Source organism: Brachycentrus maculatus, unplaced genomic scaffold (genome assembly GCF_059751285.1).
Source record: "Brachycentrus maculatus isolate JH-2025_06_01 unplaced genomic scaffold, ASM5975128v1 h1tg000293l, whole genome shotgun sequence".
NCBI classification, from domain to species: domain Eukaryota; kingdom Metazoa; phylum Arthropoda; class Insecta; order Trichoptera; family Brachycentridae; genus Brachycentrus; species Brachycentrus maculatus.
In genome coordinates this window covers 1,667,701-1,695,060 of record NW_028281044.1, presented here as the reverse complement: position 1 = coordinate 1,695,060, position 27,360 = coordinate 1,667,701, and the positions used below count along the sequence as shown (strand labels likewise).

At 33.7% G+C, this 27,360-nt stretch overlaps 1 protein-coding gene and 1 long non-coding RNA gene across 2 annotated transcripts in view; both read right to left on the bottom strand.

The window, feature by feature from the left end:
• Window positions 1–3,594: 3,594 nt before the first annotated feature.
• On the bottom strand, window positions 3,595–6,292 carry LOC148305023 (growth/differentiation factor 8-like). The gene is made up of 2 exons (XM_088267344.1): window positions 5,801–6,292; window positions 3,595–4,820 (listed from the first exon to the last, which is right to left on the bottom strand). Exons 1-2 carry the CDS (start codon window positions 6,158–6,160, stop codon window positions 4,437–4,439), a joined length of 744 nt encoding a protein of 247 aa, XP_088123470.1. The 5' UTR covers window positions 6,161–6,292; the 3' UTR covers window positions 3,595–4,436.
• Window positions 6,293–8,756: 2,464 nt separating this feature from the next.
• LOC148305022 (uncharacterized) overlaps window positions 8,757–27,360 on the bottom strand; it is a 45,995-nt gene continuing 27,391 nt past the window's right edge. The window contains exon 2 of the long non-coding RNA XR_015838260.1: window positions 8,757–8,793. This is a non-coding gene — a long non-coding RNA (uncharacterized LOC148305022). The remainder of the gene's footprint in view (window positions 8,794–27,360) is intronic.

Here is a 27,360-nt window from a genome sequence, read left to right as displayed (position 1 = left end):
TTTTGTTTAAAATAACTAAATTTATTGAATTATTAGTAAATATAATATTGTTTTTTTTTGCATAAATTTTCGACATTTTTATTTGTAAATAAATATTAATATCTTTTTGTCCTTTTTTTAAACAAAAATGTTAGTAATGTTAGTATATAAGCATTCATCGAGATTTTTGCCTACCGGTTTCGAAACGTACCCGTCTCTTCGAAAAATAATTCGTCATTTCTCAATAATTATATATTTATTTGTTTAATTTCTGCCACTGCGAAATGTTACAGCTACAGTAAGGCACGTGTCGATTTCCTAAAAAAATCATTTAGTGAGTGTGACATCACCGTACATTGATTGCGTCCGTATTTAAAATCAATTGCTACAATTGACACATTTAGGACTCTATATTGAGTACAAGAGGCAGGAGGAGATGACACAAAGGAGGAGATGTAAAAAAATCATTCTCAAATCAAAAAGTGGTGTTGGAAAGATTGACCGTTTAAAGCTCATTTTCCCTACTTCACAAATTAAAATTTTTGACATCTCAGCGTAGATGAAAAAGAATAAGGATGTCTGAGTACTTAAAGGGCTTACGACCAGTCAAGGGGTGGTTTAAGTGATCTAACAAACAAAAAAACGAAGTGCCAAATTGAATAACCGAAAAAATATTTTTTTTATTTTACATATTAAAAAAAAAACACGCGCGTATTAAAAAACAACGTGATGCTTTTAAAGTATTTTGCGATTAGGAGATTTAGATTTTGAACAAATGAACTTTTACATTTTAGTTTATATACATATTAGTATGATTATAAATACTTTTTTTCCGTTTTTTGACATTTGAAACGTTTTAATATAATATTGAAGCCTCCGTTAAACAGCCTGTAATTGGTTATTGTGATTAATATAAAAATATGATGAAGAAAAATATGAGCTTAAAATCAGTACAGATATATTTTTTTCAGATATGTATGTAAGTTTTACTTGATTCAAAAATCTAAAATCCATTTTTTTGCAATTAAACTTATTTTAACTTAAAAAAAATTAAATTAAATTTTTGAAATTGTCAAAACAGGACTTCCTCATTTATAACGAATATTTTTATATAAAATCCGTCCAATAAAAAAATCGTGCTGAGAATTTATGAATTTCCGTGAAAATTAATTTATATTTTATTACCTCTCAAAGTAATATAATAAATAAAAAGTTATGCATAATTTTTAGAATAAAACTAGCTATACAATAATAGCAGGGTATTATCACATTTTAATAAAAAATAAATTAATACAAAAAATCTCACGAAAACAGACAATCGATCATTCCCATCTCCAAATAAATAATCGAGATATGACAATTAAAACTATCAGCATATTTCGAATGGCGCTCGAAAACTGAAAACATATATTTATTATTTATTACATAGAAAAACTTATTTTTTCATTACAAAAACGGTATTTTGGGCAAAAAATTAAATTACCTGCGTCAAGTGTTACCTGGGTTTAAAGAAAATTAAGTTGCGATTTATTGTATGAACGAAGAAACGCGGTCACAGTATGAAATAAAAGTAGAAAAAGCTGTTTAGTTGTTTTATTATACTTTGTGTTGTTGTTTTATTTAATGATCATGAAAATTTGGCTAAATTCTTGCATTTCAGGGCGTTTTAGAGAGGATTTTTCGTTGCCGAGTTTATTTGAGGATGTTCGCAAGTGTGCCATTAAATTCGACCCTGCTCGAATTCGCTAATTACTATTATTATTCGATTATACTTTCGATTAGTTTCGAAGTATCGATCGATAAAAAAATCCTCGGTAGTGATATTACCCTCTTATTATTGCAGTTTTTTTAGCGTAGGATTACCACAAATACATTTTTTCTTCAGATTACGTGTCCAATTCTTATGAATTTTCACAAATGAAAATCTTTTCGAACGTAAGAAATCATAAGAAGCCATCACGAATGTTGAAAAGATTAAAAAAAAAAATACATAGTTTAAAAGGCCGAACTCTCAAACACACAATAAGAGAGAACACACCGCGCGAGAAGACAGACGTGTCACTCTACGCACATTTTTTTAAAGGAATATACATACATTGGAATTATTTTTTTTTAGAGAGATATATATATATATATATATATATATATATATATATATATATATATATATATATATATATATATATATATATGTATATATATGTATATATATATATATATATATATATATATATATATATATATATATATATATATATATATATATATATATATATATATATATATATATATATATATATATATATATATATATATATATATATATATATATATATATATGTATGTTATATATATATATATATATATATATATATATATATATATATATATATATATATATATATATATATATATATATATATGTACATATATATATATATATATATATATTTCAGAGAAAAAAATTCAATACGAAAACGGTGTTTGAAGCCAAAATTTAATGTGCCTTAAACGCAAAACAGAGCATAGCCTTACTTTTTTACAATGATTAAAGAAAACACTTACTTTTTTAGTTTATAAGAAACACTTATACGCGTTTAAGTCTTCAAATTGAATAATCAACTTATCATTTGACGAGTTTTTGAGTTTAAAATGGTCCATCTATGTCAACGTCATGTTTGATAACACGAGATAATTTTGGACCAATGTATAAATAACAGATGATTATATATATATTTTTTAAACCCTTATTAGAACAAAAAATTGTATCTACACTATTGGCTACCGAGAAAACGTTTATAAATTACGTACATCGCTCACTCCTTTAACAACTTCATATATGACAAATCGTCAAATTTCAGTTGTGCATGTTTTCGGAATGCCCAGAAAATGTACTATATCCCAGCAAAAGCGGCATATTTTTAACTTAATATTTACCCGCTACAGGGCAGAAAGTGTTGTTTTTGCATTTTGAAGAAAAGGTGAAAGGGTAGGTAAGTATTGTTTAATTATTTTTTAAATATACTAAATATTTTTCAAATGGAGAAAAAACATTCAGGTTTTAACTAAAAAGATCTGTTGCACAGTAAAAAGTTCAATAAGTGGCTTGATATTTATTTTTAATACATTTTATTATATTCTTAAACTTTAAAAACGATCTCCTGAAAAATCAAGTATTTTGATATATGACGTTGTTGAAAGGAGTGTGCGATATCTTATGATTGAAAGTAAGTTATCAAAGATACGCTTGAATTAAATTTGCGTAATCGTTGGTTCAAAGATTGCCAATTCAGAAATATATACAAAGTTAAATCATCATAATGTTAGAATGAACAAAATATTAAAATCTAATGATAATACACCTACCGATGATACGAATAAACAATGAAATGTAACGAATAGTATCTAATGAGAATAAACCTAATGATGATACGAAAAAACAATGAAATGCAACGAATAATGTCTAATGAGAATAAACCTACCGATGATACGAAAATACAATGAAATAATGAATGATATTTACACAATTAATGACAATATACTCACGCGTTAGCGATGCTTGATAGTAAGATACAATTTGTTATTAAATACTATATGTACAATATGAAAGTCTCGTTTTTTTTAAATATGTTTTTAAAATAGTTCACTCGAATCACCGAAATAAACACAACGAATCCATAATCGTTTTGATACACTCGCGAGCCACGTTGAAAATTCTTTAATTTATTCGTGTTCCCGTCACTCTTTTATCGTTCACATGTTTTAAGCACAGTTTTAGCAAATCACATTACGAGATCGCAAATGTTTATGTTCGTAGCTATGCACTCTTGAAACTTCGACGAGGACAGAAGTCATAGTACTAACGTTTGTCGAACCGCGAGAGATTAGATCGGTAGTCGATCCACTACGACATTTATGACCGCAATTCTAGAATTAGGTTCAGAAAGAAGGGTGGATTCTTGGGTGGGGAGTTGGATTCCTGGCTGTGTTAAACTATTAATCTATATTTACCTAATCACAAAAGGCGAAATAGAGGGTCGACGAGGTGTGGGCAGAAGGCAGATCTCCTGGCTCCGGAATATACGATATCGGACGGGGACCGTCGAGGCACTGTTTAGAGCTGCTCGAGACAAGGACAATCACTCCCAATGATCAGAGGGACCTGACATGACACGAACAGGGGAAGAATGGTGCCTAGGATAGTTTTATGATATCCAAGGCATACCAAAGTATTTCACAAAATTAATGGTGTCTAGGACAAATGCCCAAGACAAGGAAGATTGCTCTCGAGTGATAGTCGACGTCAGAGGGACCTGACATGACACGAGCAAGAGGAGAATGGTGTCTAGGATAGTTTTGTGATATCCCAGACCAAAGTAACGGTGTCTAGGACTGAGGAAGAAGGTTGTCGATCCCAGGAGCGCAGGAGTTTGTGCAGGCGTGGTGTAGTAAGTAGGTCAGGTGCAGCCGCACTTCTCGACCACCATGGCCGGCAGCGAGTTGAGCGCGATGTTGAACTCGTGCGTGAAGTGCAGGAGCGAGATGGCGCTCATGCGGCGCGGCGTGCAGCAGGGCCCGCCGTAGCCGGCCGGCGCGGCCAGGTGCACGACGTGCGTGCTGGGGTACTTCTGCAGGAAGGCGTACGGGCAGTCGCCCATACAGAAGTTGGCCTCGTACGTCTTGGGCGCTATGATCCAGTCCCAGCCGAACTCCTCGAAGTCCACCGTGAGCGGGTAGCGGCAGCAGCGCGTCTCCTGGCTGTCCTCGTTGCAGTTCAGGCCCACCGTGCGCTTCGTGCGCCGCCGGGACGTGTCCTCCAAGAACACCTCCAGGTAGGGCATCTAGGAGATACACAAACGGAACAGTTGTAATTACGACGAAACAAATGTGATTCGTAAATTGACAAAGGAAAAAAAAAACAATTTCACCTGAATCTTAGGTAGACGAGATTTGCCATGTTTTGTTTGGTAAATACCACTATTTCTTAATCTATTGTGATTTCGTCATTTTCAAACACCGTGAAAATGATGCGGAATTCATCGAAACACGTGTCACAATAGATTCGACGAATTCCGCATCATTTTAAGAAATAGTGGTATGTACCAAGTAAAACGTAAATAAAAAATGGGTAGATTTGACCACAAATTGACTGCCGAATTAATTATTGAAGCTAGTACGGTTAAACAAGTCAAAATGTATAGGATGTTAATGACCAAATATATAGAGAGTTTTGTGTTTAAATATTTACTTTAATCAATCGTGTTTGAAGACATATGGATATTTACTAAGTAAAACTTAAATTAAAAATGGATAGATATTACCACAAAATTAGCGATGCTTTTAATATAAATAATATAAAATGGGCCATGGACAAGAGCCAAGAAATCTTGTCCAACAGCATAGGGATGAAACACGCAAAGGAACTGATCATGGATTGCTCGCGGAAATTCGCCACAGAAGCTCTAAAGCTAAGCAAGAAACATATAACCAGCACCTTGACAAGACACTGCAGACTGAGGAAACACATGACAAAAATTGGACTTCATGACTCCCCAGTGTGCAGATTTTGTATGGAGGATAACGAAACACCAATCCACATTCTCTATAATTGTGACGCACTCGCTCGCAAACGAAGTCACATCATTGGAGGACCACTACTGGACTCCGAGAAGGTAAAGCTCTTACCACCAAGACAGGCCGTGAGCTACATGACTCATGTAGGTCTTGAGAGTGAGCTATGATACAGAGGGAGGTCACAAACCTAGTATGGTCGCAGCGACATATAAAATAATGGACAATGGGCATTTCTGTAGGTACTCACATTGTCCACCTTGTCCCCCTTGCCCTCGGGCACGGGCACGCGGCGGCGCTGCGCGTCCTGCGCGCGCACCACCAGCCCGAGCACGCTGCGCGGCATCGCGAACCACTCGGCCAGCGCCTTGGTCACGTTCACCTTCACCCATTTGCCCCGGCGCTGCTCGGCGCGCGTCAGCGCCACCCCGGCCGCGGCCACCACGCTCGCCGAGAACACCTCGTTGCTCTTGGTCACGCGGCTCACTTGGATGTTGAGCGTGTGCACGTCCTCGTCGTCCGCCGGCGCCTCCGCCGCCTCCACGGCCTCGGCCGGCTCCGCGTCGCGCACGTACACGTGCAGGAAGGCCTCCGACACCTGGCTCTGCATCGTCTTCTCGGCGAACCGGTAGTAGAGCACGCGGTTGCTCTTCCACAAGTGCCGGACTCGCTGTTCTGCAAGGACATTTACAGTGTCAATTCGTCATTAACTAGCTTTTTTAATGTAGCGTTGTCGGAAATCAAAAGTTCAAGATTTCCTGAATTATTTCAAGAATGACAATGAACACTCTTTGTGTGTTTGATAATATACATAAATAAATGTAGAATTCAATCCAATAAACCTTGTTTAATTTTGGATATATTACCCAACAATTCAATATGGAATTCTACCAACTGTCTGCAGTTACAATAAACTATTAAAAGTGACTAGCTTTCTTCATGTAGCGTTGTCATTTAAAATATAGTTGCATATACACTTGGAAAATTGGCAAAAATTGTTGGAAATTAAACGTTTAAAATTTCCTAAATTATTTCAAGAATGGCTGTTCTCAGGAAGATTTAAGTTAATAGATCAATACTTCCTCATACTATTTATTAATTAGCTTCCTCAATGTGGCGTTGTCATTAAATATAAATAATAAAATAAGAACTTAGTATTTTCAACATTTATTTTTTTATAAAATGCAGTTCCACCAAGAATTATAATTATGGAGATAATAAATTAAAGAGATTAAATTTTTACCGAATAAAACTCGCGAATAAAGTATGTATAAGTATATATATATCGCGAATAAGTATGTATCTACTTACGAGAAAATTGAAATAATTTATAGTTTTCAGGAATTAAGCTTCGACTGAAAATTCTCGCAATAGATTAGCAACATGATTTTGTCTAATACAAATTTTCCAACGATTTTTACTAGCATTTAGTATTTTTAAACTAAACGTAAATAATGCCAACTATATTTTAAATTAGCCGTAATTTTTGTGTTATCTCGTTACGTAAAATAACAGCTTAACAGAGCAACCTTGATTACATTACACAAAATAATATTCACAATTAAATATTGGTTAGCCAAGTACACTTTCATCCGAGAGGCATTAAATGAGGCGTTAAATTTATTTGATTACTTATCGCCAAGCTGTGAAATAAAATAAATAATGAAATAAAATAAAATAAAATACTAAAAAAGTGTACATAATAATTGGTGGGCCATGCGATACGGGATGCGTTCACGACCTGTCGTGCATCACCAGGCAGAGATAACACTAGTATAACATCCCACACCATTTACAGTCAAATTAAAGCCGCCACTTTAAAATGAACGCAAACGATGAAGAATTTCTGCACTCGAATTGATTCAAACGTAGCCATTCAGTTTCGAAGCAACGTTTCGCAAATGTTCGCAAAAATATGCCTCCATCTTTTACCGAAAAGATTATAGGATTATTCTCTACATAAAATAAAGTGCTTTCAATTAGTCCGAGAACCACCGGTTGGATATCACTGGCTTATATACATCGCTTACTCCTTTCAACAACGTCATATATCAACAAACTTGATATTTCAGGGAATAGTTTTTAAAGTTTAAAAATATAATAAAATGTATTAAAAATAAATTTCAAGCCACTTATTGAACTTTTTATTGTGCAACAGATCTTTTTAGGTAAAACCTGAATGTTTTTTCTCTGTTTGAAAAATATTTAGTTTATTAAAAAAAAATTAGACAATACCTTTTCTTCAAAATGCAAAAAAAACACTTTCTGCTCTGTGGCGGGTAAATATTAAGTTAAAAATATGCCGCTTTTGCTGGGATATAGTACATGTTCTGGGCATTCCGAAAACATGCACAACTGAAAATTAACGATTTTTGATATATGACGTTGTTGAAAGGAGTGAGCGATATGGTATTCACAATATAATAAATAATTTTCATCTAGAAAACTCTCACGAATTACATGAAATTATAGTAACTATATAAATAAAGAATAAATCCACTCACGAGTAGGAACAGGCTATAAATTTATTTATTTAATTTATAAAGTTATACGATAAGTGGTGTTTCATAAGCCGTAGATAGGTTTGAGAGTCAGTTGTACGATAGGTAATTTACAAAAATAGAAACTCCATTGTTAAAATGATATTTCAACATAGATGGAGAGGAATATGGGATTTCATTAATTGATTCGGCAGTCATTTTGTGGTGATATCTATCCATTTACGATTTAGGTTTTACTTGGTAAATGCCAGTATTTCTCCACTTTCTACTATTTTTCCACTATTTCTACACCGTATACGGTGTTTGAAAATGATGCGAAATGCATCGAAGTACGTGTCACAATAGATTGCTTAAAGAAATAGTGGTATTTACCAAGTAAAACTTAAATTAAAAAAGAAATATGGAAGTCTGGGTATTTCCAGACCTTATGACAGGTCATAGCCTTTTAAGTGACCACTTTATACACGTATAACATTCTCACCATTATATCCATGATTGACAACCGCAATACTCCACCATATTTATTTTATGATCTCTCAGGCTATTTTTAATAAGAATAACAGGTAGTTAGGAATACCTGACTATAGCAATATACTGTATATTCAAAATGCAGCATTTTAATGAAAACCTTTGCGAAACGTCAATATTTTCACTTTCATACCAACGAAATACTTATAATTAAAAAAGGATATTTGTTTTGCTGGATTTTCTTCTGTTTCTTCAAGGATTCTTCCCCGTGTATCTGTGAACAAAAAAATAACAATTCGTTTTATTTTTTATTTTTAATTTAGAAAACATTTTTTTGTTATTTACCATATATCTATACTAGGGTAAATATATTTTTATGCTGTACCTTCCCAAAAAAGAGACAAGCTCTTGTGCATGGAGAGGGAGTTATCTTGTTTAGCTTTTTTATTGTATAGTCTGTGTATGTTAAAAGAGTTCGTTAAGTTTTATAATTAAAATGTAACATTGTTTTAAAATCACTATAAATATTTTATTAAAACTTTATTGTTATTATTAAACCGGTTTCGAAGCTAACCGCTTCTTTATCAAGTCTTGATAAAGAAGCAGTTAGCTTCGAACTCTTAAAATCTCTATAAAATCCAATCGGTATTCTAAAAAAATGGGGGTTAGTTGACGTACGGCGCCAACTGGATTATATTATTGCGAGTAAGGCCTTATTACATTGGTTACGGTGAAGATCGCAACGAAAGAATGATGACAGAAAAGAATCGACATTTTTTTACTATAGTGACACCTATCTGCTAAACAGCAAAGCAAACATGACAAGAAATTAAACGTTTGAGACACGTTTTTTTCGTACATGAAGTTGAAGGTAGCCGAAATGCACAAGAATTTCCACACCCCCGCGACATAAGGTTTCTGGAACACACAAATGTGTGCACGCCGCACCGTTAACAATGTGTTAACAGTACATAATTGTAAGCCTAGACAACGGAACTTGTTTTAATGTTCCTTAATACGGGACTATCGTAAATTTTCGACGATAAGAACAACTCATAGCAACTTTCAAATGTCAACTTTCAAACTTTGAAACAACAACTCAGAACAATTTTTAAATGTTAAGTAAACGTTTTTGCCAATAGCCAAAAACGTTTACCAAATCTTTGAAAATAAGTATAACATAAAATATTGGTATAAAACTAACATACACATGCTATTACATTCATTACATCGCTCACTCCTTTCAACAACGTCTTTTATCAAAAACCGTCAATTTTCAGTAGTGCATGTTTTCGGAATGCCTAGAAAATGTACTATATCCCAGCAAAAGGGGCATATTTTTAACTTAAATTTACCTGCTATAGGGCAGAAAGTGTTGTTTTTACATATTGAAGAAAAGGTATTGCTTAATTTTTTTAACATACGAAATATTTTTCAAATGAAGAAAAAAATTCAGGTTTTACCTAAAAAGATCTGTTGCGCAGTAAAAAGTTAAATTAGTGGCTTGATATTTATTTTTAATACATTTTATTGTACTCTTAAAACGATCTCCTGAAAAATCAAGTTTTTTGTTATATGACGTTGTTGAAAGGAGTGAGCAACACAGATTGGTTGTCAGTCGTAAATTTTGCGAATGTCCCGTAATCCCGTTAAGGCGCTATAATTTCTAAAATAAAAATAAAAGAGTAGTACTCTGATACTATTTTCCGAATTAAAATATTTAAGAGGTACATGCAGTAAAACTTTGGGGGGATGAAAATAATTTATTTGTCATTTCATACTCTAATTTTTATTTAATATCACTGGACTGGTCTATGAAGCGCAAGAGTGATCATCTTTCCTTCGTGTAAGTAACGATCACGATAAAACTGCTCTGCACTTAACAGTGCCCTATACACCATTGAGTGCAGATAACGGTTAGTAGATAATGAGTCTAAAAACAATTCACTGTAAACAAATTTATAAAATAATTATTTTTTAATAATTTGGCGGTACTTTAACCCTTTCCGGTCCATAATTTTTTTTTAAATTTTACCAGGTCCACAATAGATTTACAGCATTACAGGCTTAAACAATACATCCAAGTTTTATTTAAATAAAACAACACTTGTGTTAAAAAAATATTTTTATTTTGAATGTATACAATCTTGTCTTTTATTATTACATTTTACACTAAATACGAGTGAGAAAAAAAATATGTTTGCTTGTATTTTAACACTAAACTGATGAAGAAGAAAATGTCGAATGACATTCGACATTGGACTCACCGGAATAAAGTCGAATGACATTCGACATAGGACCGGAAAGGGTTAAACGGAGAACCCCTACCCCCAATTAGTCCGTTATATCGAAGTTTTACTGTATTGCCAAAAATGACGCAGATAGCACTCGCGAGCTCGGGCAGGTCTCAAAAATTCCCGAGCGCGTCAGCCCACTATGCGGGAACGCACGGGCAAGTCGTAGCTGTGGGGATCTTTCACATTCCCGTTCGCCCCGAACACATCTACGCTGTTAAATCTCAAGTATCGCTCTGTGGCATCGGTGCAAAATGGATAAACGTACGAAATGTTGGTAATTAAATTAGCGTTGACCGTAAAACGTCAATTTAGCGAGCATCGCGCATCCAAAATAGGTCATCGTACGGCACGTGTAAGCCTAGTTGTGGACAATATCCTCGCGTCTTGGAGAGGCTGATAACACCTACAATACGTCCTTGATTTCATATTTATAATAATAAAAAAAAATAATCTACTGAATGGTATAAACCACAGCTTCCCAAAGTGTGAACTCTCCAGGACCCCCTGGCCCCCCAGAGGGCCCTGGAGAGAGCTGAGGGGGTATTTCGGGCCCTGAAGGAGAAGGGGAGCCCTGGGAAGCAAACAGGGAGCCATGAGGTGTTAAAATGTATAACCTTATACAATTTCAAAAGTCTGTCATTTTACGATATATATATTCTTCTTCTTCTAACCCTTATCCGCACTCAATGGTGCATAGGGCATTGCATCATACACGCTAAAAAACAGATTTTATATGCGTGAATGGAAATCTTTAAAAACGCTCTGGGCACAATGACTTTTCATTACATCATTTGCAAACGTAACGAGTTTTCCCCTAACAGCTGTTTTTTGTATAATTATTTAGAGTGATAAAGCAAGTCTTAAAATCTTCTTCAAACCTTCATCTCCACGCGATGGTGCATAGGGCACTGCATCGCATAGAAGCAGTGTTATCTCGATCGTTAAATACACGAAGGAAAGGTGATCAGCCTTCCGCTTCCGGTACCAGTCCAGAGTCATATTAAATATATCATCATCATCATATCAGCCCGTTGAGGTCCACTGCTGGACAAAGGCCTCCCCCTTCCGCCTCCACTCCTCCCGATCCTGCGCCGTCCCCATCCACTGTCTTCCAGCAAAGACAAAGACATCAGGAAGTTTGCTGGAAGACAGTGGATTAAATATATATTAGACTGAAAAATCACTAGTCACTAGGGTCATATTAAATAAATATTAGATTGAAAAATCACTAGTATTTGTATTGACCCGCTTGGGAATCGTATCCGGGTCCTTCAGCATGATAAGCTAGCGCGCTAACCACTACACTATGGAGGCGGACATACGTATTTAACGATGTACATACATATCTAATTTGTTACATACAAAAAGTTTTTGATGAAAATCACGTTGAAAATAAATACATATCATTCATGATTTTGTGATATTTCAAATCATGAATTTACAGTTAGTACATCAGGCTCGTCTTTTTCACTAATATTTTTTAATAAAAATACATTTCTCTACAATTTGAGCGTCCGCGTATATTATTCATGATACTTTAAGTAAATATATAAAAAAAATAAGTTTACTACATTGTTCTGCTTTATTTATTTTAAAAAAGGTAAATTTCCTCGACCTTGTATAATTTTGTATCTGAAAAGGGGGCCATGGGTCAAAAGCCTTTGGGAGCCTATGGTATGATTTTATTAAAACCCTTATCCGCACCCAAATGGTGCATAGGGCACTGCGTCATATAACGCAGTGTTATCTTGATCGTTTTTTACACATGAAGGAAAGGTGATCAGCCCTCCGCTTCAGGTACCAGTCCAGGGTAATATTAAATAAATATTAGAGTGAAAAAATCACTTATATTTATTTGAACCCCCCTGGGAATCGAACCCGGGACCTACAGAACGGTAGCCGAGAGTGCTGACCATTACACTACGGAGGCAGACAAAATGCTATGAACTATGGTATGAACAATACGAAATTCGATAGCTTTCTTAGATGACGATATAGCACGGCTGTCCAAATTTAAAACACAATAAGTGACATTTTTTGGAGTAGTTTTTTTTTGCATTTCTGGACTAAGTAGAGTCTACTTAGTCCATAAATGCAAAAAAAAACCTACTACAAAAAAATGTCCCTTACTGTGTTTTAAATTTGGACAGCCGAGCACATATAGCGTCCGACGAATTCAAAAAGGTTACATCTAGCTATTACCATTTAAATATATTTCATAGGACCTTTTAACTTTAAAAGCATTTTTAACTTTGTGTTATGGTAATAACACTCTCCTTATCATTCATCGTTAACTTTGTGTAATATAACTTGAAAACTCTACTCCAAGACCGGTTTCTGCATAACAACTCTATCATCTATAGTTGTCCTAATAAACGATGAATGATAATGAGAGTTTTTAAATTCTTTTTTAACATCTCAACATAGATGAAGAAGAATGTGGGAGTCTGGGCATTTATGGGACTTACGACCGTCATAGGCTGATTAAATGATCACTTTGCACACGTGTAACATTCCCCAATTCTACCCATGATAAACCAGCCTATGACGGTCGTAAGTCCTGTAAATGCTCAGACTTCCATATTCTTCTTCCTCTACGTTGAGATGTTAAAAAATATTTTTAAAAATATCTTCTAATTGGAGATAATCCAAATTTGTGAACAAGTCTTTCGACACATTCAAAATGTTGTAGGAAAAGAGAGCGTTATAGAGCCTATAATTACATGCAATATGATAATTTGGTGTCGATAAATCAAAAATCACGAAAATTCCGTACTATATACGATATATACGACTATATACATGTGAATATAATTGCATGAAAACATTAGAAACCTGCTCCCTTTCTACAATGGATCATTATCAGACAGGATGAATATCTAATTCAACATACTCAACCTATAAAGGATTGTATTACACTCGTTTTGTGTTTATAACAGCCGATATAATAAATATTTTCATTCATCATTTTCTTTTGGAAAATTCGCCTTCGTAAATACGTTGTTTTCGTAAGTTAGTAATGAATGACGTCACACAATGAAAACGATGGACTTATTTTAATATTGATAACATTGCTAAATTATTGGCGGCTCTATTTGTTGATGTTTATGGTCCACCCTCCCACCCCCCATCCCCTCATATTCGTATAACACAAATGGTAGTGTGGTAGTAAACAAATAATCCATACTACTACTATTACAGCTCTATAAATCATAGACAATAAACCATATGACGTCATTAAACGTTCGATGACGGAAATCTGATCGGAAATCTATGCGAGCGAACGTTTTTTGTTTTATTCAAATATCTAAAGTTTAAACCTTAATATCTCCCTTACTTCTCTACAGATTTCAATAAGAATATTATCGATAGTCTTGTTATTTTTCATATTAATTTATTAGCCAATAAACCAAAATCGTGACAAAAATCTATTAATGGTGTATAGTACACAAAATTAAGTACAGTAAACCCTCCTATAACGTAAACTTGTATAACGTTTTCTCCTATTGAGTTTGTAGCAGTTTTTCTTTTTCGGATAATGGTCGTCACCCGTATAACGCAGTAGTTCCATATTCCGGTCAAGTCATTCCCGTTGGTTAAAATGTAAAAAAATACCATTTAAAAACAATAACCCCCTATAACGTTCCTCCGATAACGCGGAACCTGTTTCAACGTAAAAGGGGGGTTTACTGTATTTATGATTACGAATGAAATTATATAAAGATAAGGATGTTCCTCAAGTGTACCGCTACTTAGATATATTTGTAGGGATACAGGCTAAGTACGGCTGTCCAAATTTAAAACACAGTAAGGGACATTTTTTTGTAGTACGTATTTTTGCATTCATGGATTAAGTAGACTCTACTTAGTCCAAAAATGCAAAAAAAACGTACTGCAAAAAAAATGTCCCTTACTGTGTTTTAAATTTGGACAGCCGAGTAGCTCTTGCAATAACATTACATATCATGAAACGCCTGAAATATTCTTTGAAGCTTTTTAAATATGTACTAAAAAAATCAAATGAGATATACAAATTAGTTTTAAAAGATTAAAACAAAAACATTTAGTGGCGTTCCAAAGATTCAGTAAAAAAAATCCTATAAATCATATTTGAAATGAGTAAAATTGGACTTTGTGGATACAGGAAGTTTTATAGAAAAAAATGTCCAAAATATATAGGGCCTTTTTTTGTGAAAAATCGCCTGACGGGCGCTTTCCAAATTAAGTCTATATAAACTTCATAATATTCTGAATATTATTAATATTTAAAGCATTTACTTTGTGGTTGGTCATTATACTAATTTTTCTTTTAACAAAAATATTAATAATATTAGTATATAACCACTCACCGAGATTTTTATGTCTACCGGTTTCTAGACGTACCGTCTATTCGTCAGGACAATTTTGTTTTAACTTTGTTTTAACCACTTTTTATTAGTACACTTTATCCAACCGGTTTCGACAAGAACCTTGTCATTCTCAGGGTTTGTGTACTAATTCTAAAACATTGAAATGCTGAAAGTTAGGTTACAATTAATTACCCTTCCCTTACGATACCAAAAACTTCCACGCACTCCGTACACCATATGAAAATATGATTTTAAAATTTCAAAAAAATGTTAAAATAAAAAAAATTAAATGCAAAAAACATTCAAGAAATAAGTCTAAATAGTTGAGAAATACAATCTATATCTAAAATAAATGCAAAAATTTTGATTTACTGTGGAAAACGATTCGGATTCGGAAATTTGAGTCTTGAGTCTAGGATCGAAAGCCGGAAGTCGATAAAATAGTTTTTTTTTTAGTGACACATTTTTGGTTAATTTCCTAGTAAAACTAAAATAATTCTAATCACTTTATAACTTTGAAATTTCCACATTCATTTAAAGAAACACCTCTTCATCATTTATTCATTAATGCAAGCGTACACTAGTGCAAAAAAAGAACACTCGATATTTTGCCATGCGACATCGTACGTGTCGCTTCGGTCACGAAATATATCCACTAGCGAAATGAGAGGTCGCGACGGTTCGACTGCCACCTACAAACTGCCGAATACACAACTATATAAGGACATATGAGGCGAACCGACGAGCGCCGAATGAACTGACCCGCGCCTATGGGAAATTTCAGGACCGACGATTTCGCGAGCTTTGCGCGAGCTTTCAGCGCGCACGTGGCCTCTGAAAACTGAAAAATCTCAAACACCGTGTGAAGGGTCGACTTTAGCGGAGAAAGACCTCAGAATTCTAAAAATTATTGTTTCTCCTCTCTAATAAAGTAGATACTTGTGTTTAGAGATGAAGTTCGTTTAACATTTTTTATATAAACAAAGTAAATTAAAAATAAAATAAAAATATTCCTTGATATGGAGTTTAGGTAGGGGTAAGTTTTATATGTTTTTAAATTTAGTTTGAAATGTTCTATAGGTTTTATGTTTTCCGGAAGTTTTTTAAAGTTTTTTTTAGCTACGTACGTATCGCTCACTCCTTTCAAGAACGTCATAAATAAAAAATGATTTTTCAGGAGAACGTTTTTAAAGTTTAAAAATATAATACAATGTGTTAAAAATAAATATCAAGCCACTTACCGAACTTTTTACTGTGCAACAGATCTTTTTAAGTAAAACGTGATGGTTTTTTCTCCATTTGAAAAATATTTAGTTTATTTAAAAAAATAATTAAACAATACCTTTTCCTTAAAACGCAAAAACAACACTTTCTGGCCTGTAGCGGGTAAATATTAAGTTAAAAATATGCCTCTTTTGCTGAGATATAGTACATTTTCTGGGCATTCCGAAAACATGCACAACTGAAAATTGACGAATTTTGATTTATGACGTTCTTGAAAGGAGTGAGCGGTATAATGAATTAACGCTGCTGTTGTTTTACATCTGTGCAATATAAAATTATTAGAAAATCTAGAGTTGTTGTGGTATTTTTTTGCTGGAGCTAAAAACCAACGAGTTGAGGCTTTCCACACACTTTCCCCTGAATCACGTATTTTAATGGGTCAAGTAAGAAATAATTGAAAGGAACTGCGTTGTCAGCACGCTAAGTGCTGGCGTAGTGATGGCGCTAAGTGCACCTGTGTGAGTCTAGAGTTTCTGACAATGGTTCCGACCTTGCCTCCCAATGCACGCCGAATTAACATTACTTAAAATGCTGACCCGAAACATATCTTTATTGAAAACATTCAATGACAAGGCCGATTCAATTCTCCGGCTAGATGCAGCCGCTGGTCGTGCAAACTACAGGGCCGGAGGTGCAACGACCATTTATTTATATATATATATATATATATATATATATATATATATATATATATATATATATATATATATATATATATATATATATATATATATATATATATATATATATATATATATACATATATATATATACATATATATATATATATATATATATATATATATATATATATATATATATATATATATATATATATATATATATATATATATATATATATATATATATATATATATATATATATATATATATATATATATATATATATATATATATATATATATATATATATATATATATATATATATATATATATATATATATATATATATATATATATATATATATATATGCAGGGATGCACTTGGTTAACAGGTCAAATTCACGGTAATTTTGCAGAAAAATGGTTTAATTTTTTTTATAAAAAGCTTTGATCATATTCTTGAGAAGAATTGTCATATCGCTCACTCGTTTCAACAACGTCAAATGTCAAAAAAACTTGATTTTTCTTTTTCAGAGTTAAAAAATAAAATAAAATGGATTAAAAATAAATATTTAGCCAATTATTGAACTTTTTCTGTGCAATAGATTTTTTACGTAAAACCTGAAGGTTTTTTCTCCATTTGAAAAATATTAGGTATATTTAAAAAAATCATCAAACAATACCTTTTCTTAAAAATGCAAAAACAACACTTTCTGCCCTGTAGCGGGTAAATATTAAGTTAAAAATATGCCGCTTTTTCTGGGATATAGGGAAAACATGCCCAACTGAAAATTTTTTTTTTTGACGATTTTGAAACGATTTTTGATTTTTGACGTTGTTGAAAGAGTGAGCGATATGTGTAAATGATGTCCATATTTTGTTTTTATTTTTATTTTTTATAATCAAACACTTGTATAACCACTTAATAAGTTTTATTTCATTACACACGACTAGTTTCGAAAACTAACAAATGTTTTCATCTACAGGCGAAAAGTAAAACGTTTTAGTTTTACTTTTAAATACAAATATTTAAATATTGAAAATATTGAAATCTACAAAACTTATTAATAGCGCCTTTATACTTCGATACATCTCACGTTTCAACATACAGGACCAACTTGGTTATGCAAGTTGAAAACCTATCTGTATGGCGAATAAAATGTCTTTGATTCTCGATTTTTTAAATGACTTTTTTCTTGTATGTTTATATTTTACAATGAAAAATAATTGCGTAGAGAAAAATTGTTACGGGGGATGGGGCACTTGGCGTCTGGCGCCCAAAGACCCCATTGCCAGAGGCGGATCTGGAAAAATGAATAATTCATTTTGGTAAAACAATTCCTGGGAGTCATTACCTTCTGAAAACTGATTAATATATTTTCAGATGAATTTTAATTTCGTAAATTTGCACCATCAGCATTCTATTATAATAACGAAACGTTTGTTTGAAAATGCCATAACTATGTAGGTGAAACAATTGTCACAAACTTGATTTTGATGTGTTATTAACAATAAAAATACAACTTAGATTAAAAAAATCAATGTTCGATTTAACATTTGATACGTAAAATAACGAAATGACGTACACTAAAACAATCAATACTTTTATTTTTTGGATATGAAGTTTTGATTTATCTTTTAAATACTTGTTTTCCGCATTATTTTCAAACACCGTATGTGAAGCTCACTCTAAATTTTATAGTCAGGTCTTTAGGACGTTGAAGGTTGAAGAGGGGGTAGGAGCTGTTTCTTATTTTTATTTATTTATTTTATTTTGTAACGATACATTCATATATATATATATATATATATATATATATATATATATATATATATATATATATATATATATATATATATATATATATATATATATATATATATATATATATATATATATATATATATATATATATATATATATATATATATATATATATATATATATATATATATATATATATATATATATATATATATATATATATATATATATATATATATATATATATATATATATATATATATATATATATATATATATATATATATATATATATATATATATATATATATATATATATATATATATATATATATATATATATATATATATATATATATATATATATATATATATATATATATATATATATATATATATATATATATATATGTATATATATACATAAAACAATGGCTGTAAATCATCTTCAAATGTGGTCTTTTTAGATTCGTCGATACCAGGGGATCAGGGAGCATACGGGCGATCGTGGATGCCTCGCACAGTGGACGTGCCATGCGGAGTATGGAGTAAAGACTCGGCCGGTGACGACTGGCATACTACTACAGTCGAATGGGCCAGAGGAAGCGATAATTTTCCACATCTAACGCGTGACAGTGACCGATGGGTCCCAGGGTCTTTGCACTTTGGTGGGTCATCACAACAAGGGCGTTCGTGTTTATGGAGCTGGAGGTCCCAAATTGGATAATTATATATTGGATAAGCGGTCCACTTGGTCGCTTAATTTGGCGACATCGTGTCCACACTTTGCGCTCCTGGTTGCTGGCAGCAGTGACGTAAAGGCGAAATGGTGTGTCGGCAGAATGGACACAACTCTTACAAAGACAACTATTCTTAGTCCTCTCTTCCTTTTAACCTTATACACACCCAATGGTACATAGGGCCCTATAATGTATCGGATTTCTTGATGGTCGATTACATGAAGGTGATCAATCCTGCGCTTCAGGTACCAGTCCAACGTGATTATGAATAAATATAAACAGAGGGGGGACTATCACGAGTAACAATAGCACTTACTTTTTTTTTTTATTTAATATAGTTACATTTTTAAGTACAACATAATAAAATTTCTAAACATTTATTACTTATAACCCTTATCCGCACCCAATGGTGCATAGGGCACTGCATCGCATTGACGCAGTGTTATCTTGATCATTACTTACATGAAGGCAAGGTGATCACTCTTGCGCTTCAGGAACCAGTCCAGGGTAATATTAAATAAATATTACAGTGTAAAATCACTAATATTTATTATCACCCCCCTGGGAATCGAACCCGGGACCTCCAGCACGGTAGCTAAACACGCTGACCATTACACCACGGAGGCGGACGAAATTTCAAAAATTTCAAAGTTTCGGTCAAAAAAAATTTATACATAAGTATGGCTAAATTATAGTTCGCTATGCGTCTCCAAAAAGAGACTGAGCTCTTGTGCTTGGAGAGGGACTTACACTCAAGGTTTAATGTTTTATATAATTAATGGTATAATGGTCTTTTTTGTATATTTTTTCAAGATTTATATGTAATGAGAATTAATTTTTTTCTTAAGAATTTTTATATCTTCTGTTTTTTTAATTTCCTTAGGGAAAACTTGCATATACTTTATTTAAAAAAATGATAGAATATATTACATTAGGTGTTTTAAATGTCTAAAGAAAAAGAAAGATTGAAATTGGAAACAGAATGTGCGAAAAAAAGTAAGCAGTTGACAAAAATTGATGAGGCAATAGCACATCCATCAGATTTACTGGTGTCTTATTTGGAAAATATGACAAGACGAATAATACAAATAAATGAGCCATGTGACAAACCTTGATTGATAATGATATTGAATCCGTTGCATTATTTTTTAGGGATCAACCTTATTCATTTATTATTAACTATACACATTGTCCGCCTCCGTAGTGTAATGGTCAGCATGCTCGCCTAACGTTCTGGAGGTCCCGATTCCCAGGGGGGTTTAATAAATATATAAGTGATTTTTTCACTCTAATATTTATTCAATATTACACTGGACTGGTACCTGAAGTGGAGGGCTGATCACCTTTCCTTCATGTGTAATCGGTCGATATAACACTGCGTTTATATGAAACAGTGCCCTATGCACCATTGGGGTGCGGTAAGGGTTTTATTATTATACACATTTACTATCATTTTTAAGACCTGTTAACTAAATATAATATAAATCATTGTACATAATTATCCAACCCTTATCCGCACCCAATGGTGCATAGGGCACTGCATCGCATTGACGCAGGATTATCTTGATCATTACTTACAAGAAGGCAAGGTGATTAGTCCTGCGCTTCAGGTATCAGTCTAGGGTAATATTTAATAAATATTAGTGGGTAAAATCATAAATATTTAGTATCATCACCCTTGGAATCGAACCCGGGACCTCCAGCACGGTAGCTAAACACGCCAACCATTACACCACAGAGGCGGACATAATAGGCAAGGAGAATTTTCCTAGGCACCTAATAATTAATTTTTTTAATGTATATAGCCTCCTTCGCCAATCGATATGGACGACTAACCGGCTTCCTCTCCTTTAACTACAAAATCTGTCTAAATATGTACATCTTTAAAACAATACGTTACATCCTATATACAAAAGAATAAGTGAAAAATTACCATACTTCATATCGGTCTATTATAAAGTATAAGATTATTGTTTGGGGTGGTTCGAGTAACACATTATTAAATAGCGGTAATGTTACACAAAAAAATTTAACAAAAAAATCAAGGTAGTCAGTTACATTCCAATTGGGAAAAAATCCTCTGCCCCACATACTGTTGTAATAGATACGAGTGACAAAAATGTAAGCTTGGAATTTAAATAAATAATACTAATGATGAAAAAAATGTCGAATAACATCCGACATGGGACCTAAGAGCAAAAAATCGATGTGGAATGAGATTCGACATTGGACCAGTAAGGGTTCAATTACCGAAATTACCTTTTTTCTCTCACTTTTCTTAAAACACTAAGTAATCCGAACGACCCACTGCACGATTTACGTTTGGATAGTCGAGTTGGCACTGCGGTACAATATCGAAATCCGGAGAGCAATTAGGTTCGAAGATGACGCTATTTAATTGGTCAGTCGGTTGTTCCCACTGCACACGATGTGATTATTAGATTTACAAAGGAGAGCGGTGGTCAAGAACGCGGTCACGGGTAGCCAGGAAGCATCACTTAACGTATAATCGGGCCATTAGAGAAAAAACTGCAAGGCAACCCAGGGTTCGATGATCGCGTGGAGCGTTTCCACCACCAGTGCACTCATCAGCGCCGACCCAAGGACAAATATATTTAGCCGTTCAAAAGTGAAGCCGTTGAGATGCTTTATTCGCGCGTAGCTTCTTCAGGGAACGACGGGTAATGTAAAGTAAGCTGGTGGGACCCCATCTATAGGCCCTTCCGACTATCTGAGATATACCTGCACATATTGAGTGAACATTATTTACAAATGCTTTGGCACTGTTCCATGTCTGTCTGCAGTGCTGGTTGTGGTTGTGGAGGCGTCTGTGTACCGGCCAATATAGAGTAAGCTGGTAAAACCCCATATATCGACCCTTCTCACTTTATACCTCTCTGACATATATCGCTCACTCCTTTCAACAACGTCATATATCAAAAACCGTAAATTTTCACTTGTGCATGTTTTCGGAATGCCCAGAAAATGTACTATATCCCAGCAAAAACGGTATTACCTATCCGAGTGAAAACATACAGGTATTACCTTAAAATATCTGTTGTACAGTAAAAAGTTAAATAAGTGGCTTGATATTTATTTTTAATACATTTTATTATATTCTTAAACTTTAAAAACAATCTCCTGAAAAATCAAGTTTTTTTATATATGACGTTGTTGAAAAGAGTGAGTGATATCTGAGATATACGTGCATTTATTGCCTGAGTTACACTCGGATGGCTCGACTCTGGCCAATGTCTGTACACGACGGATTCTTCAGTTCTTTGGTCGTGATTGGTACCCTGGAGGGGAAGAGAGGAAGAGGAAGATCCCCACACGATGGACCGATCAAGTTAAGGCAGCAGCAGGCACCTCGGTGGTTGGAGCTTGCTTCCACAAGGGTCACAACCCTCAGTAATGAGGAGTAAGACGGAGTAAAAGATATTGAATGAACACTTTCTGGAAATGCCTTGGCACTATCCCGTGTCTGTCTGCTGCGTCATTTCAGATTACATCAAGCGCCTTAGCGAGCTGGGTAGACGCTCAACGGCAAAACTGGCACGTCGCTGGTTCGATTCCCGATAGTCTGAGTATTTGTGATGTATTTTTCATATCTACCTTCCCAGTCCTACTCGCAAGCAAGCTTATAAACTATTATAAATGCTTTGTGAATTAATTACTTATTATGTTTAATAAGCATTATCGATACAAAATAAGAAAGGTGCGTTTAGATGGTTTGAGTATGTGAATTGAATGGGTGTGTAAAGAAAGTAAAAAAGGCAAATGTGATTGATAACAAAAGCAGAGGAAAAACGAGGAAACTTGTCTTCATTTTTTTCACTTCAAATACTCAAAGCACATCAAAAATTGACAACCATTATCCTAAATATATAATACTGACAACTCGACTCGTAGTGCTTGTGCTAGCGTCCAGTGGCAGCACAAGGATACGTATTAAAAGTTTGTCGTAGAAGCTGAATTTAAAGTAAAATACAGTAAATCCACGATGCTCATTGCATCTGGAATAGCGAAGCTATGTGAAAATAAACGAATGTTGGCCTATGCTCATTTAAAATATTTATAAAAGTGAAAATAATGAAATCGTGTGATACCAATTGAGGGCGTTTGCAATAGGATATATCGCTCACTCCTTTCAAGAACGTCATAAATCAAAAAACTTGATTTTTCAGGAGAACTTTTTAAAGTTTAAAAATATAATAAAATGTATTAAAAATAAATATCAAGCCACTTATTAAACTTTTTACTGTGCAACAGATCTTTTTAGGTAAAACCTAATCCATTTGAAAAATATTTAATGTATTTAAAAAAATTAAACAATACCTTTTCTTCAAAATGCAAAAACAACACTTTCTACCCTATAGCGGGTAAATATTCAGTTAAAAATATGCCTCTTTTGCTGGGATATAGTACATTTTCTGGGCATTCCGAAAACATGCACAACTGAAAATTGACGATTTTTGATTAATGACGTTCTTGAAAGGAGTGAGCGATATGTAGCTATAATCCCTCAATTTGCGTGCATCAATACGAAAGCAAATGGCGTGTGGTGTAATTAAATAAATAGTGCTCTAAAACGTGCTGACCTGAAAATAAACGAATGTCGGTCAATAGTAATTCAACATATTTACAAAAGTCGAAATGATGAAATCCTGTAATACAATTGAGGGCGTTTGCAGTTGGATATATCGCTGACTCCTTTCAAGAACGTCATAAATCAAAAAACTTGATTTTTCAGGAGAACGTTTTTAAAGTTTAAAAATATAATACAATGTATTAAAAATAAATATCAAGCCACTTATTGAACATTTTACTGTACGACAGATCTTTTTAGGTAAAACCTGAAGGTTTTTTATCCATTTGAAAAATATTTATTTTATTTTAAAAAAATTTAAATGAGACCTTTTCTTCAAAATGCAAAAACAACACTTTCTGCCCTGTAGCGGGTAAATATTAACTTAAAAATATGCCTCTTTTGCTGGGATATAGTACATTTTTTGGGCATTCCGAAAACATGCCTAACTGAAAATTGTCGATTTTTGATTTATGACGTTCTTGAAAGGAGTGAGCGATATCGTAGTCGTACAGGAGAAAGTGACCTACTAACAAAACGTAGAACTACTAACGTACGTAAAATGTTCAGGAGGGCCATTTAAGTCACTTTTGCTTGTCAAGAAAATAAATATCAATGTAGTTAGTCATTTTTAACAAGTCAATATGTTATACTTCCAAGCTTAAAATCGCTTTGGGATTTTATCAGGGCAATATTAAGGTAGTAAGATATCAAATGGTCAATAATCACGTTTTTGTAAAAAATGCACTTGATCACTTTCTCCTGTATGACTACGATATCTACGTATAATCCCTTAATTTGCGTCCTTCAATACGAGAATAAATTAAGGGGGTTTCAAATTGGATACACATATCTACCCATCAGTTATAGCAAATAAAAACCTATCAGCGGAAGCTAAACTGGCAGTGCACAACGGAGTCCTGGTTCCAACTCTAATGTATGGAAGTGAAACATGGAGTTGGCAAAAGAAGGATGAAAGTAGACTGAATGCAGTCGAAATGTGATCTCTCAGAAGAATGTGCGACAAAACGATGATATGATAGATGTACGAATAGTGAAATAAGGAAGGAATGCAAAGCTGAGATAAGCGTTATCGATAAAATTAAGAAAGGTGTGTTGAGATGGTTTGGACATGTAGAACGAATGAGTGAGGAAAGAGCGGTAAAAGAAATTGCTTTGGTATGAGTGAATTGGTATGAGGCGAATGTTAGAGGGAAAAGAAGCAGAGAAAGACCGAAAAAACCATGGCACGATCAGGTATGCCAAATACTTGAAAGTGGTCAGGTTAGGAGTCGTAACAATCGGCGGGTATGTATGAGGAGATGCATGAACGTGGAAGAGGCGAAGAATGTTTGCAAGGACACAGTGTTGGGCGCTCTATTCTCTCTGCCTACCCCTGCGGGGAAGCGGCGTGATGGTTAGTCAGTTAGTTTTTTTTATCTACCCATAATCCCTCAATTTGCGTGTTTCAATACGAAAGCAAATGGTGTAATTAAATAAACAGTGCACTCCATCGTGCTGACCTAAGACATTAGATTTCCAACTGAGCAATAGAAGAACAAATTTGCCGGCCTTGAATTTCTATCAGCATTTTATCTATATAATTAATCGCGTTTGCCAATGTCATGGAGTGATTCAGAGGCCTACACGGCGCGCGTGGAGGCGCAGGCCGCGCGAAGGAGTCATCCCGGGGAAAAATGCCCTGGCGACAACAACACGACAGATTGCGATCCGCGTCGTCTGTCTCTCTGTCTAATAGAGCTGGCAGCGTTCTAATTATAAACGAGATTGTTCTATTTCAGTACTGTTTAATTGCTCAGTGCGGAGATTACTTTCACTGTCGTCCGTCTAGAGTCTACACCAGCGGTTGCAAATCTGTACCGGCGACAGTCCACACGTTCGTGATGACAATGGGCAACGACACAAGTCGCTCACTCCTTTCAACAACGTCATGCATCAAAAATCGTAAATTTTCAGTTGTGCATGTTTACGTAATGCCCAGAAAATATACTATATCCCAGCAAAAACGGCATATTTTTAGCTTATTATTTTCCCGCTACAGGGCAGAACGTGTTGTTTTGTCATTTTGAATGAAAGGTATTGTTTAATTATTTTTTTAATGTACTAAATATTTTTCAAATGGAGAAAAAACATTCTAGTTTTACCTCAAAAGACCTGTTGCAAAGTAAAAAGTTAAATAAGTGACTTGATATTTATTTTTAAAGATAATAAACACATTTTTAATACATTTTACTATATTTTTAAACTTTAAAAACGATCTCCTGAAAAATCAAGTTTTTTGATATATGACGTTATTGAAAGGAGTGAGCGATATGTTAATTGTAGGGTGACAAGTGAAGATATGCTTTATGCAGTGATCTTATTGTATAACTTGCGTTACAAAATATGGACATTAATTTACCTACTCTCTCTCTCTCTTCAACCCTTATCCTCACCCAATAATATTTATTTTCACCCCCCCCCTGGGAATCGAACCTGGGATCTCCAGCACGGTAGCTAAACACGCTAACCATTACACCACGGAGGCAGACAAAAATTAGCTACACCTATGGCAACGCTATAAAAGATTTTATCTATCATCAATATTTTCCATTTTGTACATAATAACTTTTTCTTAAAAATTAAATATATTTTTCTGGAAAAAAACAGTATTTTTTTTTTATATATTAACTAGATATGGTTTTGAAGAAATATTATAGTTCTGTATCCTGATGGGCAAGTACATCCCTGGCCGAGTTTATGAATGTAAAGATGTTAAATAATGCCTCAATAGCATTTTCTTCACTCGTTCGATTTACATACCAAAAACCATCTCGACACACCTTTCTTAATTTTATTGATAATGCGTATGCCTTGCATTTTTTCCTTGTATCACCAAATGTTCAAATGTTCAAAATCTCAATTTTCCTAAAGTTATTCACCGATTGTATTAAATTTGTGAAAAGATTTCATTTCAATATCTGCGTGTTTTCAACCTTCTATCTATATAAATAAAAATGTCTAATGACAGGTAAAAAGACGGTTCTAAATGAAAACCAAAATTTCCCATACCTGACCTGGGAATGTAAAAAAAAAGAAGTTCGTAAGATTACGTAACGGAAAGCGGAGCTGTCTTTGTAATATTTTGATTTTTGTATATCTTTTAAATTATATTTGGAAATTTTACAGAACA

Bases quoted from the DNA above. Each gene is read 5' to 3' on its own strand.
- LOC148305023 (XM_088267344.1), bottom strand. From the start codon at position 6,160: ATGCAGAGCCAGGTGTCGGAGGCCTTCCTGCACGTGTACGTGCGCGAC. The intron at 4,821-5,800 runs GTGAGTACCTAC...TGTATCTCCTAG, and splicing joins AGGGGGACAAGGTGGACAAT to ATGCCCTACCTGGAGGTGTT.